General features: G+C 37.8%; 1 protein-coding gene across 1 annotated transcript in view; it reads right to left on the bottom strand.

Moving 5' to 3' along the window:
* LOC140227551 (ATPase MORC2-like) overlaps positions 1–20,665 on the bottom strand; it is a 38,835-nt gene that overhangs the window by 2,625 nt on the left and 15,545 nt on the right. The window contains exons 11-25 of the mRNA XM_072307959.1: positions 20,221–20,303; positions 19,366–19,592; positions 16,546–16,700; positions 14,671–14,799; positions 13,548–13,653; positions 12,250–12,343; positions 10,342–10,380; positions 8,976–9,188; positions 7,711–7,770; positions 7,251–7,526; positions 6,118–6,290; positions 5,282–5,315; positions 3,147–3,544; positions 2,041–2,173; positions 1,261–1,383 (exon numbers count right to left, since the gene is read on the bottom strand). Coding sequence (XP_072164060.1) covers positions 1,261–1,383; positions 2,041–2,173; positions 3,147–3,544; positions 5,282–5,315; positions 6,118–6,290; positions 7,251–7,526; positions 7,711–7,770; positions 8,976–9,188; positions 10,342–10,380; positions 12,250–12,343; positions 13,548–13,653; positions 14,671–14,799; positions 16,546–16,700; positions 19,366–19,592; positions 20,221–20,303 — 2,243 coding nt within the window. The remainder of the gene's footprint in view (positions 1–1,260; positions 1,384–2,040; positions 2,174–3,146; positions 3,545–5,281; positions 5,316–6,117; positions 6,291–7,250; positions 7,527–7,710; positions 7,771–8,975; positions 9,189–10,341; positions 10,381–12,249; positions 12,344–13,547; positions 13,654–14,670; positions 14,800–16,545; positions 16,701–19,365; positions 19,593–20,220; positions 20,304–20,665) is intronic.

The raw sequence follows: 20,665 nt of genomic DNA on the forward strand, positions 1-20,665 counted from the left end.
ACGGTACAAAATAGATTTTTTTTTTTTTTGGGGGGGGGGGCATTGAAACCTGGCCTTTGACCCTTAACCTTTGACCTTCTGGCTGGAAATTTCCCGGAGAATCTCCATTAGATAATGCATGTATTAAGTTTTGAAACTAATAATGCAAGCATTGCATATACTAGTATATGAGGGAAATAGTAAAATTTTGAGGAGTTGACCTTGACCTTTGACCCCTGACTATTGACCCATGACCCCTAAATTCCCTAGATAATCCCTGCCAGACAGTACATGCATATGTACCAAGTTCCACGAAGATACATTGAAGCATTTGAGAGAAAAGTAATATTGCAACATTTTCACCTAACCTTTGACCTTTTGACCTTTGACCTTATGACCTGAAACTCTCTCTGGAGAATCTTTACGCAGTAGTACATGTCCACACCAAGTTTCAAGAAAATACCTTCGGGCATTGCATAGATATGGGGGAAATTGCAACATTTGTAGCATTTGACCTTGACCTTTTGACCTTTGAACTCTTGCCAATGTCACTAAAATCTACTCAACTAATTGTCCCATCATACATCATCCTTGGACCAAGTTTGGTGAAAGCTGCTTCATCCAGTTTTGAGTTATCACGTAAACAGATAAATTTTAGGATTTGACCTTGATCTTTGACCTTTGACCTCTGTCCGATTTCACTGAAAAACTAATCAAGTAATTGTCCCATCATACATCATCCTCCAACAGAGTTTGGTGAAATTTGCTCCATCCAGTCTTGAGTTATCGCGTAAACGGATACAATTTCATGATTTGACCTTGACCTTTGACCTTTGACCTTCAGCCGATTTCACCCAAAATCTAATCAAATAATTGCCCCATCATACTTCATACTTGGACAAAGTTTGGTAAAATTCCAGTAAATATTACTCAAGTTATCGCGTAAACGAAAGCGGACGGACGTACGTACGGACGTATGGACGTACGTACGGACGTATGGACGTACGGACGGACAACCCGAAAACATAATGCCTCCGGCACCACTTCGTGGCGGAGGCATAAAAAAATGGGCTGTAGATAATTACTAGTAAGTGATTTTAAAAACTATTGAAAGAAGGCATATAATTGTTCATTTTTTTCAACCATGGTTAAAATACTAAATGCCTTAGCATAGAGTCTCGCATATCTTATGGATCACTCTTTACTTCACAGTCAAAAGTGAGGAACACACTTGCATTGCCGTAAAATGAACTAGACTTTCTATGATCTACATTGTCTCACCTGAGTATCATGTAATGTAGACAAGAGTTGCGCTACCATCTTTCGGAGATTGTTCAGCTTACCCTGCGCTACCATGGCTTCCTTCTCCTTTTCCTCTGCATTCAACTGATACCGCCCAACCAGCTTGACAATGGCAAAGAAAAGGAGGCATGAGAACACTTGGGGTATACAGGGGCGGATCCAGGAATTCCGTAAAGAGGGGGCACGTTTACAAAATTAAAGGGGGGGCACACGCACCCCTCCCCCATTTTTATTTTTTTTATTTCTTTTGTTTCAGCAAAAAAATAAAGAGGGGGGGGGGGGGGTGTGCCGGTTGCAGTCCTCCCTGGATCCGGGTATATACAGGGCAACAATCTTCATGTTTCTTTTCTCTCTCTCTTTTAAGTAGATTTCCTCACATTTAGAGACAGTATATTTACAGTTAAATTACAGGACATCCACAAGATGGACCTCTATTCCCATAACGTTCCTTTCAAAATCAATTCAGGACAAGGTACACTTTTCACAGTAGCATAAAAACCAACAAATTGATGCAATCAATCATAAACAGTGTACTGCAAGTCTAATTCTAAATCATTCATGTGATAGATTCTTGCACATTTTCAACCTTTGACTCACTGACTTAAAGAAATATAAAAATAAACTGTCCCACTCCAACATGTGACATACAGTATTTTACTTAGTAATATATGCATAATATCACAACTGATGAAAACTGATCAGACAGTAGTGTCCCGTAGATGAAGGCAAATGTGCATATATCTATTGCTGACAACTTACATCCCTCAGGCCTTTCTCATAATGGTCAAAGAAACTGTCCAATGGGAACTCTGTGAGTTTACTGGCATCCATTGCATTGATGTCATCTTTGGTCATTGTCCAGTCAGGGGGTAGAAAGTACCTCAGACATGTCCTAAACATTGGATATAATTGATACGGTTGGCAGAAATAACGACAGTTGAGCTGGTTTACTGCGGACAGTACTGCAGTTTTTGACCATATTGCATTTGACCTCTCAAACAGAGAAGGAAATAATGAATGTCAAAGTGTGTGACATGTTGTTATTGGATAAGGTATGTTGACAACACACATTACACAGTTTGCATTTTGTAAGATTGTTTTCATTTTAGCAGATGAGATACAGAAGGAATGCTAATTGCCCTTCAACTTCTCCTAATGAAACCATCTTCAAAGTAAACACATACTGTCACACATCAATGTCTTATCGTACAAATGATGCACAGGACAGAGTGGATTATTGAGAATTGGATGCACGAGTTTAACTTTGGAAGTATTTACAGCCATGAGCCCAATGAGTGGGTTTTAGAATGTTTCCAAAGTTAAACAAGAGCATCCAATTCTCATCAATCCACTAAATAGGCCTGTACATCATTTGCTTTATGAAATGGGCCCATAAATTCATGAAATTCAATCTTTGTCCCCATCATGCATCCGGTACACCTGTACAAGGCTTGAACCATGCGTTCAGATTTTACCAGATGCATGGCTCAGTGTGGATCAGTAAAAATCAATGCAGCCATAACAATTGACCAATCAGACTGCAGAGATTCTAAAGCCCATTTTATAAATGCATTTGATAGAGGACTCGGGAGAAAATATGTGACCTTATATGGCTGAGCAGCATGCTACTGCCTGAAAATCTTACAGTAGACAGTACCTTCTTTGTGCAACAAAATCCATGAGCATGTCTTTTTTTTAAATTTGTGATACAATCTATATGAGAGTCAGACAATACACACTGATGATCAGAATGTATGTAATGCAAACATATTGAACCATACAAGGAATTGTGCATAATGCAAGGAAGTTTGTAAAGAGAATCCTTCTTACAAATGGCAGAATTGAAGGAATAAGGAGTTTGTTACCTGAATCCTTCAAACAGGGCAGTGTTCATCCTCTTCAATGATGTGACCTCCTCCTGCAGAGCTGCACTTACTCCCGCATCTTCACTCTCAGTCTTCCGCACAGTCTGCTGCTTGGCATCCTCATCACGTTTATCCTCCTTCTGGCTACTGGTCTCCTCTTGTTTCTTAGCAACCTCTTCCACAGGCTTTAAGTGTTTCTTATCACCTTCCTTCTCCTCATTTTCCTTCTCCTTGCTCCTGTTTTTCACCTCTTCTTCGGTTTTACTTTCTTTCTTTCCGCCTGTGGTCCCTTCAGATGCTTCTTTCTCCTTGCTCCTTTCCATTTCCTTCTCCTTGATCACTGGTAACCTCTTATCTTCAACCTCATCCTCGTGCGATGAAACGACTTCTTCACTTCCCTGCAAAAGTACTCAAAGAAAAGTCTGACAGTGAACAATCTGCAAAAGCATGAGATAATATTTATCAAGCCATAGCATGAAGAGATGAGTTTGCACAAGACCTCAATACTTAAAGGGAAGGTAAACCCAAAGAGCAATGTGGATTGAGTGAAAGCAGCAACATTAGTAGAACACACCAGTGAAAGTTTGAGGAAAATCGGACAATCGATGCAAAAGTTAAGAATTTTTAAAGTTTTGGTGTTGGAACCACTGGATGAGGAGACTACTAGAGGATATGACAAAAATTCACTTTTCTAGAATTATGAAAGAGCAGTGGACCAACCGCTTTCAGAAAGCAGGGGGAATAATTGCTACCCTTAACATATGTCAATATCAAGTTGATGGAATTTGTAATTTTCATGAAAAATGGATTTTTGTAGTATTTTCTTTATATTTTCTTGGTATTGTTGTCCACTCATACGTCATAACCTCTAGTAGTCTCCTCATCCAGCGGTTCCAACACCAAAACTTTAAAAATTCATAACTTTTGCATCGATTGTCCGATTTTCTTCAAACTTTCACTGATGTGTTCTACTAATGTTGCTGCTTTCACTCAATCCACATTGTTCTTGGGGTTTATCTTCCCTTTAAAATCCAAACTAATGTGTATGCTTCAGCAAAAAAACAACAACAAAAATGTTACCAGCATGAAAATATGTCTCATTTTTTTATCTATATGCCAGAGACAGAAAGAATGGGAGGGAAAGACATGCACTTCACCAAAAGGAAATGCCCTTGAAATGCCATACTAGATATAAACACACCAATATGTGGCACATTTACTTGTAGAGATGAAAATGTCACTTGTTTTATTTTCCTAACTCTTTATGTACCAAGTTCGCATGCCCAACTCATTTAATGGCGTGTCAACTTCACATATTCTGTTCAAACACACAAACCCATTGAAACCGATCAATAAATCGCCAAATGCTACAGTACAATGAAAGTGTTTGTAATGATTGACCAGCAAGCAGTGTTCCATACTGGATTAGCAAGTAAATTCTAAGTTTCTGTCACTGTTTTGTATGCAAAAATCATGCATTTACAGTAATGTAGCTGCTGGTCATTTGAAAGAAAAACAATTATAGATTTGTCATACAATTAACGTCAATGCAAGGCTTGGCATTTTCTCTACAGCTTTGCTCACTACATATCCAGATTATAACACAAATGTATTAAAGTTACATAGATTTGAAAAACAGAATGTTTTCTCAAGCATAACCGCGTTGGTGTCTCTCAATAATGTGGCACACAGGGGGTTTCCAGCATGGCACATAAAATAGAGTACATTAAATAGAGAAGTAATCATATCTTTCATTGAAATTACAAATACTACCAAATTCTGTAATGGCTTAACAAAAAATCAAAAATTAATAAAATAAAGAGATCCACATTCTTTAGAACAGCTCTCACCAGAATCGTTCACAACATCTAATTAATGAAGGCACACTCCCACCAGCAGAGAGTACTTTGCAAAATGACAACAAATGAATTCTTCATTCAAAACTTAACAACGCTTTACATTGAAGAAAACTTGTGGAAATATTTAAGAGACTTTCTTATTTGAACATGATATATACTCATAGCAACTGTGGCCATTTTCAATGAGTGCCAGTTAAATTGCTCCTATTCGTATATGCATTAGACATTCAAGAAGATTTATGAGTTCTTGATCATTAAAACATGTTAAATCCTTACCTGTAATCTAAGCTCTGAGCTGTCTTTGTCATACCTGGAGTACAACAAAACATATATTTTAGTTCATGAATAAAATGGAAGATTTCCATTTGATGATGTAAGAAAAGACGTGCATGTTACAAAGAATGGCTTTAATCAATAAGTCTTGGATCAAGACTCCAATCCATCCTTTGCAATACTTTGCAGATCTGTTTACACAAGATACTATTTCAATTTTTTTTTTTTAAAGTGATGTACCTACGATGAAAGATTTCTTCTATCATTAGACATACACTGTATGAGAAAGGTATCACTTACCACTGGGATCAGTGATTTAAAAAAATGTTAAAGATATCACATTTGATGCATATGTGTAGGTCTGTTGTATCACAAAACATCCTACCATAAAAAAAGTTTTGCAATAAAGTCTAAAATATAAGGAGATATCGTTATTTTTCTCAATAAACCATAATTGTAGATGATTAATTCTTATAACAATTGTTACATTTTGTTTATTCAACAATATTTAACATTGATCATACTGATTAACATTTTTACATCGGTTGTTTCTATCCCTAACTCACATTTTTTAACTATTTTGATGCACTAAAGCTGAGTTTGTGTTTTTAATATGCAAATAGTAAATAAATAAAAACAGCCTGAGAGGTTGTGCATTATGTGAATGCTGCAACCATCTATTGCCAAAATGCAATAACATGAAGAATTAGAAGAGATTCAATTAGTTTCTATCAGCTGCCTCATGTGGTCTGTACCTCCAATGCTTCCCTAGAGCATCTATTTCCAGATAAAGAAAAAAACAAAAAACATACAAACACAACCAGACATTTTAATTTTACCATTTGTCAAATTTGTCCTTGGGATGATCATCAAACTTGACCTTCCACTTCTCCACACTGTCGGGCTTCCTGCTGACCTTTACAACTTGACCTTTGTGCCATTGACCTTTGATGAGAGTTTCAACCTTGACCCCTACCCCTTCTACATCAGTGTCAGTCTCACTGCTTGCATTCTAAATGGGATAGCAGAAACAAAACGCACTGTTAGCATTTAACTCAGAACAACAAATGAGCATGCAAGAAATTTCACACAAACCTTAATGTTCATTATATTTCTTTGTATTTGGAAATTACATTGTATCTCAATAAACTCTCAACAACCAATCAACCCTGCAATGCTGAATTTTCGAAATGAAATACAGTCACCCTTGCCAAATTCAAATCTATTTGGATTGACGAAATAGCTTCGACTTAGAGAAAATTCAACTTATGAGGGATTAACATCAGTAGAATATACAAAGAAGAGGACTTGAAAAGACCTTCCACTAGGGTGATTATTCCACTAACGCAAAGTCGACTTTTAGCAAGGTTTATACTACATTTTGATGAGGCAAAATTTTCTGTTACATCACCAAGAATTTCAGGAGTTATGCAAAAATATGACCATGACTGACTATGTCAGTGAAACCCCACAACTCACTTTTACTTGGAATTCACTGCTTATGTGTCATCCCCATGATTTTCACTATCTCTTTCCTTCATCATCATCACCACTTGAAGAACTAGTAGCAGACACAATTTTCATACACATATGAAATTCGAGCAACATCGTAACTACTATACAAAAATCACAAGAGCATGACTGCAAATTTTAAAATCTGGCCGTATCTTTATTCATGATCATAATCAGGTATTTTCATGAGACAGCATCACAGGAGTTGACACGTGAAACATTAAAAGTCACAACAGTTGACACAACCCAATCACTGTCTCACACACTCTTTTGGCGTTTCCATTGTGGTAGAACGTTGCATCGTAAGTGGTAGGTGGTTTCACAGTACACAATGCATTCTTTCTTGGATGTATGTGTGGTCCTGAAAAGGGCCTACTCAATCAGAACACTGCAGACCTCCCCCAAATCCAAGAAAGGACACGTGGTACACCGTGAAACCCCCGGCCATTGATTGCCTCACCTTTTCCACCGTGTCCTCTGACTGTTGGGAGTCCTGGGAGGAAACACTTGTCCTCCTCTTCTTCTGCGGCCCCGGATAGTCATCGACATCAGCCTCTATGTTGCAGGGGATATCATCCATCTCTGCCGACGGCTTGCGGACGTTTGGCGCCGCTGCGCAGCTTGGACGCTTGACGGGAGCGGAGGTGGCCGTTCGCGGAGTGGCGGCCTTTGGACTGGCTGGACGCTGGACAACTGGGGAAGCTTTCCCAATGGGCTTGGTCTTGGTGGCATACTGCTGTGGGATTCAAAATCAAGGTAGTCCTCTTTGTGTTGGTCACATAATCTATGACATTTTTGACATGCGGTGAAACAGTTGCAAGTGCTAGTCATTAAGTCAGTTTACTCATTATTGGGGGGGGGGGGGGTCGAGGGGAGAAATTAAGAAAGAGGACGATGACTAAATAGATAAAAATTCTTACCTTTTTCGAGATCTCCACCTGTTTGGGTTTGGGTATTGGCTTGGGTGGAGGTTTGGGAATCTGTTAAAAAAAATGAAGAAATATATTTCATATTCTAGTACTTCCTATGTCATAATACAAATAAAATAATAAGGGAAATAATATTTTCATCAACTGTTCTGTGACCTTTGACCTTGACCCTTCAATCCCTCTTTTATCTTAATTATTGTGCATGAGAAGAAGAGAACTAAGCCATGTTGCATATAAATATGGAAGCAAATATAAGTCAAGTATCAGCCAATCAGAATTGTGCATTCACAGACTTCCGCTTGATTTTTTGACTTATACTCAACCCAATATCTATGTGACAAAGCCATGGAGATTAATATTTTAGCCAGAGTTTATTGAACTTTGACCTTAATGGAACCAATGTCGTGACTCTAATCAACACACTTGCCTCTTTTGTAGCACACCTGGGCTTCACATAAAAACAACAACAACAAAATCACCTGAAATTTTTTTTTCTACTAATCATAATAAGAACATTTCAGGCAATGGGACAAAGACAACCCCAAACACAGAAAATGAAACCTTGTGCACCTTTGGAGGCACACAAATCAAAGGAATATGTGACCAAATTTGTATGTTCCCTACAGCATTACTTCTCCATTGTTTCTCAACTAGTCATGTCAATGTTGAGATCTTTTGGCCAAGTCTCAATATTAGCTATAATGTAGTTTCTTTTACATCCAACATCCTAATCCATGCAACTGTAAGCCGATACAGTTACAGATGGCTATTCCATTTGAAAGAAGCCAAATTCTTGCTTCAACAACCTACACATTCTGCACTGAGTTGAATATTGCTACAAGCTTTCAGTTCTTGTGCCATTTATCAGGCAACTCAAGATAAAAATAACAATTTTCAAATGATTGCTCCATCATGACCCCTGTGACCCAAGAACTATCTTACTGAAATTACCATTCAAGATATCATGTTATGACATGCAAACCTGTCAACCCTGAAGCTCAGAAACTGGGACAAATAAGAGTAACTTTGCTAAAAGTATGAATATTTCTCAATCTCTCATACAATTGGTCATGAAAATAGAAACATTTCAAAAAGCTAATTTCCTGTAAAAAAAAAAAAAAAAAAAAAAATTAAATAGGAACATTCCTACAAAGCACAACAGTTAGTCAAGTATGTGATTACAAAGGCTGCACATGGTGCCTTCAAATTATTCCAAGGCACATACAATTCATGTAATTGATGTGTGATTGACTCACCGGCTGAGCCTTCCCTCTTGCCACAGGTTTAGGGGTGGGTTTCGGGGTGGGTTTTGGACTGGGTTTTGGGCTGGGTCTTGGGGTGGGTTTCGGGCTTGGCCTTGCTGCAGGACGGGATACTGACTTGGAGACTTTCCTTGGAGGGGGTGGGGAAGGTGGGGAAGGCGGCGAAGGAGATCGTGGTCGTTGCCTGGCCAACAGCTTCTTTGTTCTCTGAAGATAATCCATTCAAGTGATACATTATTCATGTAAAGGGTACACACATACAAATTCATGTAATTGATGTGCGATTGTGTGACATGGTTCCTTGACTTGAGCAGTGGAAAAGGACACAATGCCAGAGATTTTGAAGAATTATCAGGATAGCCTTTCCCCTTGTTTTTTTTTTCTAAGAATAAAGCTTAACTTGCTTGCAGACATGTTCCCGAATGCAAATGGTATCAACCAGACTGTGAATATGTGCTTTCTGAACCCATCTCTATACCACAAGAGGTATCAATCTAACTTGTGTTTAGTTATACTATGCAATTCTAAATTAATAGGAGAGCAATCAGTTTGCAGGTTGTACCCAGTTTAGTCATTGCGTGGTGACTATTTGCTTTGAGTCTGGGGATCCAAATGTCAAAAGCTGTGTGTAGATAATGAGGGAATACTAAGTCTTTCAAAGATACATAGAACCCCTACAGTTGAACATCAACCTCTGAAAAGGTTCATCACAAGTGTACTACCAAACTTGGCTTCAGGCTCCATAATTCTTGCTGGCGATTTACAGGTTGTTGTTTTTTCCCCATGTTCACTGCAAAAATCACCCTAATTTCAGAAAACATACACATCAAAGTGCATTTTCCATCAAATGAAATCCAACCTGCATCAAATCTAGTGTTTATCTTGTATTATGTCACCCCTATGCTACATGCACAAATGGTACTGAAGGTTCATTGTAAGATGTTCTAGTATGAAGACCCTTTCACATGTAAGAAATGAATTTCTACATCTATATTTGAAACATGAACACTTTGATATCAATCTTTGACAAAAACAGTTTAAGAATAACCAATAAGTATACACTGCTTTTTCTTTATAGACTCAAAGTTTGTTAACAATTTCTACCAAAATTCAAGAAATCAACAATATTTACTGAACAAAACAAAATAGAGAATTAAAGAACAAAACAAAAGATACAAACATGAACAATACAAAATAGAGCATTAAAGAACAATATAAAAAATACAAACAATGACTTTTATCTTATCAGATCATTAACCCTTTTCTACCCAGAGTGCTTGATGAAAACTTTAGCATGCATTTCTGTAAGTATGAGACCTGAGATTTGATTGCATCCCCTTATTACATACAGGGAACTTACCTCCATTTGTTCCAGCTTCTCTTGTTTCTTCCGTATTTCCTGTAAGAGACACCATCAAGAGAAGACAGATAGCTGAATGGCTACAACTCACTGTATAATTTATTCAAATTCAAGATTTTTTCTTAAATGTCTTATTTATGTCGATGAAGGGCAATTTGTCAATCACTTGCATGGTATATCACTAAACAGCTACTGGGTATTTCACTTTAAGAGGCTGATTGGATAAATAAGAGTATGAAATATCTCTCACATACCTGATGTGAAAAGAAATCATTAATTCATGCAGTCACCATATCATACTATACCACATCGTAACGTACCGTACCATACCGTATCGTTTCATATCATATCATATCATCATCTTAATCACATCAAATCATATTGCAAACTGCATGATGAAAGTAAGCAGGTCCTGGGCCAAACCATAACATTGAGGCTTACAAAGATTACGGATGTACAGCACATCACATTATTTGAACATTACACCCCATCAGAGGTGTTCCCTCTCAGTTTGGGATAAAAGTTTAAATTTCATATTTACACTTGCGCAATAATCAAATATAATTAATTAGCTCTTTCTTCAGTGCTGATCACCTACAATGAGGAGATTATGAAAAAAAAATACCTTGATTTCACAGCAAGGCTCGACACCTTGTTTGAAGAAAACTGTAAATAAACAAGAGACCCGCGGGTCTAGCGCTCACGTATCGCAAGTTCACCTTTCATGCAGTCACTAATCTAAATTATTCACAGCTCTACTAAAATTTGACCAGGCATTCTCAAGTAGAAGATGAAAATGTACAATAAGGGCCTAAATTTTTTAAGATTCCTTAATTTGTGAGGACTGGGGCCCCCTGGGGCCCTCTGGGTGGGGCATGGTGCCCATTTTGATAAATTGAGATCCTGACCCCCTAGGGATGCTACCTGCCAAGTTTGACGAAAATCCATCATGAGGTTTTCAGGAAGAAGATGAAAATGTACTTGGACCTTCCCACCCCCCCCCCCCCCAAGAGGGGCACCCCTGGATCTGCTATGAACAAACTTGAAACTACAGTCATTAATGTACTCACTCATAGTATTATCTTAGCTCTATAACTTCTGATTCTAGAGAAGATTTTTAAAGATTCCTTCATTTTGGGGGGTTTGGGCCCCCTGGGGGCCCCCTGGGTGGGGCATGGTGCCCAGTTTAACAAATTGAGATCCTAACCACCTAGGGATGCTACCTGCCAAGTTTGGTGAAAATGGGTCATGGGGTTCTCAAGAAAAAGATGAAAATGTACAATTTAGGCCCCATTAGGGCCCCTCCCCACCCCCCTCCCCTGGGTCCCAAGGGGGGCACCCCTGATTCTGCCATGAACAAACTTGAAACTACAGTCATCAATGTACTAACTCATAGTATTAACTTAGCTCTATCACTTCTGGTTCTAGAGAAGAAGATTTTTACAGATTCCTTAATTTTGGGGGGTTTGGGCCCCCCTGGGGGCCCCCTGGGTGGGGCATGGTGTCCATTTTAACAAATTGAGTTCCTAACCCCCTAGGGATGCTACATGCCAAGTTTGATGAAAATCGGTCTTGGGGTTTTCAAGAAGAAGATGAAAATGTAAAAAGTTTACGCACGACGCACGACGGACGCCGGACGAAGGGCGATCGCAATAGCTCACTTGAGCCTTTGGCTCAGGTGAGCTAAAAATCTGCCAATCAAAGTTATCGTCACAACATTCTGCTCTCCTTTCTACATATTTGTGATCAAAGAAGTGAATACTAAACTGTAAAATTAGTCCGTGAAAAATTCAGATTTCCACATCATAGAAGAGAGCTAATGTATGTCTTGCTTCTAAATGAATGAATGAATAAATCAATCAATCAAGAAATACAATGAATGAACACACGATATGCACATGTTCTGACCTCTTCTAGGTCTTTCTGTTTGTCCTCAGCACTCTTCACTTCTTTCTTCATGGTTCCTACCGATATAGCTAGCTTCTTCTCAGGATGACTGCACCTGTCAAAGCCAAAACAAGAGAGAGATACAATAGTATATGAATAGAGAATGGTCATTACTGCGATGGTACAAGATTTCACATGAGGTGAAAGAAGCCTCTTTCATCATCTTTCACCAAAAGCAAAATCTTGTCCTATTGCACGAGTACAGAGCATACACTATTTGTTTTATAAACACTTCGGACATCAACAAATTCAGTCCACACCGATTCTTGAATATACTTCAGAAATGGTAAACCACTCTTCATGAAATTGGAATTTCATTGTATTATGGCACAGCAGTTATATGCAAATAAAGTGATCAGTTGAAGCAGCAAAAACATTGTGACATTAAGAGGTGTGCAATGGTGCAAAACTATGAGTTGATTACAAGGCTATCATGGGAGGAAATGTAGATTATGACATCAGAGTGCAATATGCACAACTGATGAAAGAAAATTACACTCTCAACAGCGACAGTGGGCAATGGTACTTTATACTGTAAATCAATTCTATATTACTTTGTTAAAAGCTGTTTACCTTAATGAATAAAAATTCACTTGCTGATGTAAATATCTGAAATACTTTGTACCCAGACAATTATGCTGTGTTTATGATTGTGTAATTTTTGGTAAGAAATGGAAAATGAATGAAATGAAACTGTAAGTCACAAGATGAGCAGTCAATCAATCAGAGAGCAAGAATCTTTTTACGTGCTGTATAATCTTATATCAAAAGCAAGAATGTTATGGTACATGTAGGTTGTAACTCACGCACTAAAGCTCATTACAAGTTTGTCATAGCAACCAAGAGGGTCACAGCTTCGCCGGCTTATTCAAATAACACTAGCCTTTGCTCTTTTCTCTTCTTTATCTATCAGTTTTCGTTTTTACTGCTTGCTTGAAGAGAAGTGTTTGGTTGGTGTATGATGAAAATTATGTAATCCAGAAAGTAAGTCAGATAATTATTCTATCTTCCTTTGTATACATACAGTACATGCATACATATATATAAAATTCATAGGTGCTGAAACAAATCACAACATTAAATCCTACAGCCAGCTGACCTCAGAAATGTGAAGTACTCTTACAGTTGTTACGTGAATTATTATTACAAGACATGATATTGAAAATATTCATCTATGCATTCGGCCATTACACTGAGTTCTACAATGGTATCAATAGTAAGAATTTCAATAAAAAAAAAAAAAAGAAAGAATAAAATACCTGTTAATGGCAGAATCCTTGCTCATGGAGCACTGCCAGTCCTCTGGGTAGGTGATACCGATGGTACTTGTAGAGAATGGCAGCTGACGCCATCGTAGGCAGCAGTCTAATTTTATGTTTGTTTCAAGTGAAGAGTAACAGAAGAGGAAACAGCTTTAATGCTCATTGAAACCACAGTCTAAACTGATGTAAATGTCTTATGATAAAGTTAGATGACTAATTATATTAGTCACCTATAACAACATAGTTGACATCACTGGCACTAACTGGGTGAAGAGTCACTCCAACAGAAATAAAGCATACCTGGAAGTCACCACTTCTAATTCAGTTAGTGACTTCCCTGCAAGTAAAGCAGCCTACAAGAGTTTTCAAATTTTATGCTTGTTACCTTCACAAGGACTTATCCATTGGAAACAAATTACGTTGAGTTTGCCTGACTGAGCACAATGTTGATTTGCCACAATTGTATTTGATTTTTTTTTTTTTTTTTTTAGTTGACAGCATATTTAAAGGGATTGTACAGTACTGGTTGAGGTGGGGATTCATGTTTTGAACATTCCTAAGTGAGATAATGAAAAGCCTCTTATGAAATATGAAAGAGCATGAAATTTTAAGAAGGATTCAACTTTTATTTGATGAAAATTGGTTTTCAAATGGCTGAGATATCAAAAAAAGTGCTAATAATAAAAGGCGACATGCCACAACTTTATTAGGATCTCTTTGTTTCACCTTGTTTTTGGATATCTCAGCCATTTCAAAACCGATTTTCATCAAATAAACTTTTGATACCCCTTAGAACCGCATGCTCTTTGACATCTCATAGAGTAGTTTCTGAATATCTCGCAAAACGTTAAAAGCTAAATCCTCACCTCGACCAGAACTGTACACACCCTTTAATTTCACTGCAACTTAAACAGCTAATCTGTCACAAATTATACCAAAAACTATATATATGTAACTGATGATACAAATGTTCTTTAATCCAAATTCAAAGAAGTTAGTGTAACATCTTGTCTCTGTGTTGCCATGACAAAGTGATTCATCTTTCATGGAAAATACAGTGTATACTCTCTCCTTGGTCAACATCTGGACAAGGGGGCTTGGAATGGCAGAAATAACTTACTGCACTGCAGCATTGTGGGTAGCTGCATGGCCCTCTTTCTGATGTATTTGGATTCTTGTGACGGCGGATCCTTCCAGTTCGAGCTGATGTAGCCATAGTTCTCCCAGAACTTGACCACACCTTGGTTGACTGCAATGAGGAATGCAATGACAGAGGTCAATGGAGAGTAAATGGAAGGGTGATGAATTAATGGCTCAAAGGTGATTCATACAACAACACAATACCCCATTTCTGCTGATACAACACAGAAATAAAACAAACTTTTAACTACTGCAATTCCAATATGTCCACCACCCCCCCCCCCCTCCCTCCCATGAATAACACACTATTAAACGGTGATATACAGGATTTTCTATATCCCAAAGATTAAACACAGCAGATACAAATCCCACACTCAAAAACCAGAGCTTTTGCATGTGCATTTTCAAATGTTGGATCTGCTGTCTGGAATACTTTACCAAAACAACTCCACCTATGTGTTTCAGACCAAATGTTTAGAAGGAAACTTTATTCATTGAAGACTAGTTCTTAGTGTTTTCAGGCAGGTGTCTATGGAAAATGCGAGGTATAGCAAAATCAATTTGTCCGCAATGGGTTAAGACTGAACAGTTTGAACTTTAATTATGTTGTCTCTATACTTTGTGAATGTTGCATGTTAATTGTACAGCGCTTTGATCAGGTCCTGTAAAAGTGCTCAATAAGGAATAATTATTATTATTATTGTTTTTATTATATCAAAAACCAAAACAAAAGAGGAATATTGAAATGTGGATCACATTGAACTCCATGTCAGTATGGGTGTGACGAGAGAAGAACCGTCGTCTGATCTCAAGGCTAAGTCTTGTAGAGAAATGGGCTGATTATACATAACTTAATACATTAGCAAGACATGTGCAGGAATGTATCTCTCAAAATCTGACCATAGTGTAACAGCTTCTTCTCAAGTTACACCCTTTACTATTATGGAACAAATGAAAGCATATTTAAACATGGATGAAAGTAAGAGTACACTCTAAACACATTGCATAATCCAGTAACAATTTCAGCTACAACACTGAAAACAAATAATTGTTCAAAATTAGATATCTTTCAATATTTTGTGGAAACTGAGAGTAATATAACAATTTGGCTGTTACTAAACTCAAACAACAAAAGCATTGAAAAAGTAAAGTTAAAAAATGCTTAATTATTCTTTCTTTCAATACAAAACATAAATAGATAAAGGAAATAAAACAGTAAAATTGTGCAAGAGTGGGTCCAGACTAAAAAAACAGTGCTCAGGGTAAGTGAAGCCTGTTAACTATATTGAGATGAAAGGCAATCACTGTGCCTACTAATTCATTAGGTCCTTAAGCATAACTATCCTGTGCATGAAAACTGCCTGCCACTACAAACATTATCTAATATAGGCCACCGAGGAGCTGTTTAATTATGCCATACCATCAAGCTGCATCAGCCTCTACCCCTGTGACCTCCGGACTGGTGATGAACATGTGAACATCCTCCTAGGAACTGTTTCATGAAAGATATGTCAGCCATGACAAGTTGTCAGTCTCTGACGTCAGTCTCTGACAATGTCAGCCAAATCCTTGGCTTTGATAGGCTGAGAAGCTCTGGTCAGTGACTGTTACTGTGGTGATTATCACAGACTGACAACTTGTCTGAATGTCAGGGCTGACAACTTTCATGAAACGGTGCCCAGACTTTCATAGTGGTATGTAATTTGGGAACAACAAGTTTCCTGGGAGAATGGTCCAAAACTTACAAACACATAAATAATTATTATAATGGTTGTTGCAAGGCAAACTGAGAGACTGAAATATGTGCCTGTTGTGATGTGTGCAAATCATTCTGTTGAGGAGCCTATTAACTGACCTATGCCAATGTCTTTCCAGTACTGCACCATGTGTTCACCCAGAGACTTCAGTAGGAGTCTGTACTCCTTGTTGTCAGCAAAATCCTGCTTGTTGTGGGTCGGCTCCAGGACGATATATGGAATGTTGACAAAACCCAGGATACCACTGCACATACTGGATGGGAACAAGTTTGTGTGATGTGATATGATCACTATTTTTTAATAATTGTACTTTTTTCCTTCTTTTTTCCTCCCCTTTTTTCTTACAGTATTTTTATGGAATACTCTGATTTCTGATCATATCTATTTTTGTTATGCAACTGTTATGAAAATCACTTCACATGCAATTTTTCAGACTTCTAATTATTCTTCTTGCAAATAGTTTCAGGGAGCAGTCTGTCACTACTGTAAAAGCCGTTATTTTTGTGTACAGATATTTTCGCAAATGAAGAGGTCACAGACATTCTTGCGAGATGTTATCACGATTTGACACCGAGGGTATCATAAGTGTACTAATGCCTGTCTCTTCACTCTGCAAATTTAATACGATGAAGATCGGGTGGTGATAGTTTTGCATGTTGTTAAATTAGTAGCCAAAAACTGATTTGAGAAATTTGAAAAAATTAAACTCTCTCTCTCTCTCAAAAAGGTGCTTTCATAGTATTTCATGACTGCTTCCTTTTCAGAAAAAACTAGAAATGTCGCTATGGCGACTGGTATGCCTCCGCCATAATGCATGATTGTCCTAATAAGTCTAGATAATACATGTGGACAATGTGTGATTACATTTTCACAAAATTGGCAAAATATTACAATGACAAGTTTGTCACAAAGGTGTTGAATGTTCACCTTCCTTGACCTAGGTTTAATTGGATGAATAGGAGAGCATGTATTTGGGATTTAAGGGTTTTAACTTGACTTTGACCCATTCATACGTTTATGCATTGAGTAATTTTCAAGGTATGGAGAAAAAGTGCAATTTCTGTATTGAATAGTAAATTGTTACCATTTTCATCTGGCCTTTGACCCTAAAATTCATAAGATAATCACTGTCAGGCAGAAGATGCATAAATATGTAGTACGTTTAAAGATAACTTGAGCGACTTCCGAGATATGGAGGAAAAAATTAGTTCAGCACTTTCACTTGATCTTTGACCTTTTGACCTTTGAGGCAAAAACAAAAGAAAAAATAAACTTTCCAGAGAATCTCTTTTAGGTTATACATGCATACACCAAGTGTAAAGAAAAATAATAATAATAATCCTGCTGGCACTGCATAAACATGAGGGAAATAGTAAAATTTTGAAGCATTGCCCTTGACCTTTGACCCCGACCTTTGACCCCATAAACCCTGAATTCTCTAGATAATCATTGCCAGTCAGTACATCTATATATAGTATGTTCCATGAAGATACCTTGAAAAATTTCCATGGTACAGAGAAAAAAGGTGAAGTTTTCATATTTTACTTGACCTTTTGACCTTTGACCTTTGACCTCATGACCCAAACTTTCACCAGAGAATCTTAATTGGGAAATACATGTATACACTAAGTTTCAAGAAAATATCTTCAGGTATTGCATGGATATGGTGGAAATAGTGAAATTTTATGTATTTGACCTTGACCTTTTGACCTTTGACCTTGAGCATGTGCACCCAAAAGTTGATAGGCACAACTTCACCCCCTAATACACATACATACCAAGTTTCATTAGGATGCCTCAAAAGGTTTTGATAGTTACCCTGTCCACAAAATTCATTACGGACGGACGGACGGACAACCCGAAAACATAATGCCTCCGGCACCACTTCGTGGCGGAGGCATAAAAAAAAAGTAGTTTCTCTTTCAAAGAATACTGCCACATGAAAAAGTCACAAACAAACAGTGAATGTTCAAATAATTGAAATAAAAGTGGTGTAAATTACATTAAGACACCTCCACTTGAGGTAATAGTATAATATGTCTTCAAGGAAATGGAGAAATAGAGTTCCCTTTCACACCCTATCAATTAGTATATCTGAAAATTACACCTACATTCCTGTTTCACATAAAATGAAAGAATGCAGTGCAGTCTCATTTAAACAGAATAATACTCACATTCTGTTTCTGGACAAATTCTAAATATTCTATTTTCATTTCTTTCTTTTTTTGTTACCAGTATTTGCCAATCCTAATCCTCAATTATCTCCTTTTTGTGGGTCATCATTTCCTTAATTATTTCCACTGTTAGAGCTTCATCATCAGTCAGTAACTGCTATACAGGGAGGGGAAGAAATGGGGACAAAGAAATGGGAGAAACTATACTTAGTTTAACTCTGCAGCTGCAGGGCACAATTACGTGAAGGACAAATTTTAACTCGGTGTAAGCTGTAACTGCAAGGCATCATTACAGCCTTCTGTTAGCTACAACACCTTCACAGGATAATGACCCCTAAACTTTGCTGGGGGGGGGGGGTCAAAAATAGAATTGTGAGAGTAGAAGTCTTTTGGGGCCAGGCCAAATCAGAGAGAGAGATTTAAAAAAAAAAAGAAAAAAAAAAAGAAGAGAAATATAGAAGAGAGTTTGTTAGGTCAAACTAAAATAAAGCTCTTTGTTTGTTTGTCTTTGTTGTTGTTTGTTGTTGGGTGTTTTTTTTTTTACGCTGCTTTTTCGGTCATTTGATTTTTATTTTTGCAAATTGCTCCCACAACAAAAAGAGCAAAGCCAACACAATCCCACTCTCTAGCAGAAGAAAAGAAAAAAAAAAGGTGTTGTTGTTGTTGTTGTTTTTTTTTTGTTTTTTTTTGTTTTTTTTTTTTTGGGGGGGGGGGGGGGTTGTCAAACCAAAACGCTATACTTACACTCCTCCATCCTGCTGGGGTCCCACTTTCTCGTACATCTTTACCAGTCGCTTGCAGTTGTAAATGAACATGCCCTGCTGACGCCTGTTTTCGATGTTCACGCCGAATATGAAGTCCAGTGTCTTGGGCTCCTTCATGGCCTTCTGCTTGTTGTCGGCCACCTCCTGTTTAATGGCCGCCTCGTCCTTCAAGTCCTGGGCCTTTGCCTGTGCCTGTCGTATCTTCGCCTGTTGGGAGGACAATTAATATAACATAGATACTGGACACAAATACATACACACCTTCCTTCCTACACGTTTAACAGGTGAAAAAAATACGAGAATATAATTTCTCGCCGCTTCTTCCATAAATCGCAATTGGCAGGTGTCCATAAACATATATATCCATGGTTTAATAAAGTTCATTCTTTCCTTAAAACAAAACAAAACAAAAACAGAATATTTAATATACAGTGGGAATAGTTCGTATGCAAACATCGTTTAGGGTCTGAAATGGGCGTGTTCCCCGTGAAAGTTTAGATCAAATGCATGCTTTTGCCGGACAGTTGGTCAGTATCTATTTCGAAAATGATCATGTCCTTTTCTTTCCTCTTTGTAGTAAGAGATGAATAAACATTTCATAATGATTGCCTTATAGTTGTCCATAATATCAGCGCAATACAACCCTACCTCTTCCTTTCCCTTTTAGAATGAATTCGTATTGAGGGAAAAGACAAACGTGTACTTTCGAGCGGCGAAAGCCGCGTATATACGTCACCATCCGAATTTGTTCTCTCCAAGAACCTCACTCAACAAAACCGCCACCCAGCATAAAACGCTAAAATGTTAGTCTGCAGAAATCCAATTAACGACGTACCCGCGAATCTTTGGTGTTGATGTTCTTGAACTTCATTTCCAGCTCCTTCACTTTACTCACGGCTTCTCGTGCATTCTCGTTTGCTGTGAGGACAGTTAGACAGACATCAAACATCTTGATGTAAGGATCAACACAGCGTAAGTCGTAAAGACACTAGTTTGAGTCTTCAAAGACACAATGAATGACTGAAAGACAAAAGTATTGCAAGGAATACGCGGCACATGGCAAACAGGCCGACGTTCTCTTTTTTCATAAACATCATCGCTTGATTACGACTAGAACGCGACAAATCGCAAGTACACAATACTGTATAAATCGACACGTGTCCACAATACGGTACATGTATTACACTCTCTCCTTGTCGCTCCTATATTATCAGTCTTTTTTTTTTTCTTCTCTCTCACTCTCTCGATCTTTCCGAGGTAAGGTAAATACTAATAGAGCA

This window comes from Diadema setosum, chromosome 4, assembly GCF_964275005.1.
Source record: "Diadema setosum chromosome 4, eeDiaSeto1, whole genome shotgun sequence".
Taxonomy (NCBI): domain Eukaryota; kingdom Metazoa; phylum Echinodermata; class Echinoidea; order Diadematoida; family Diadematidae; genus Diadema; species Diadema setosum.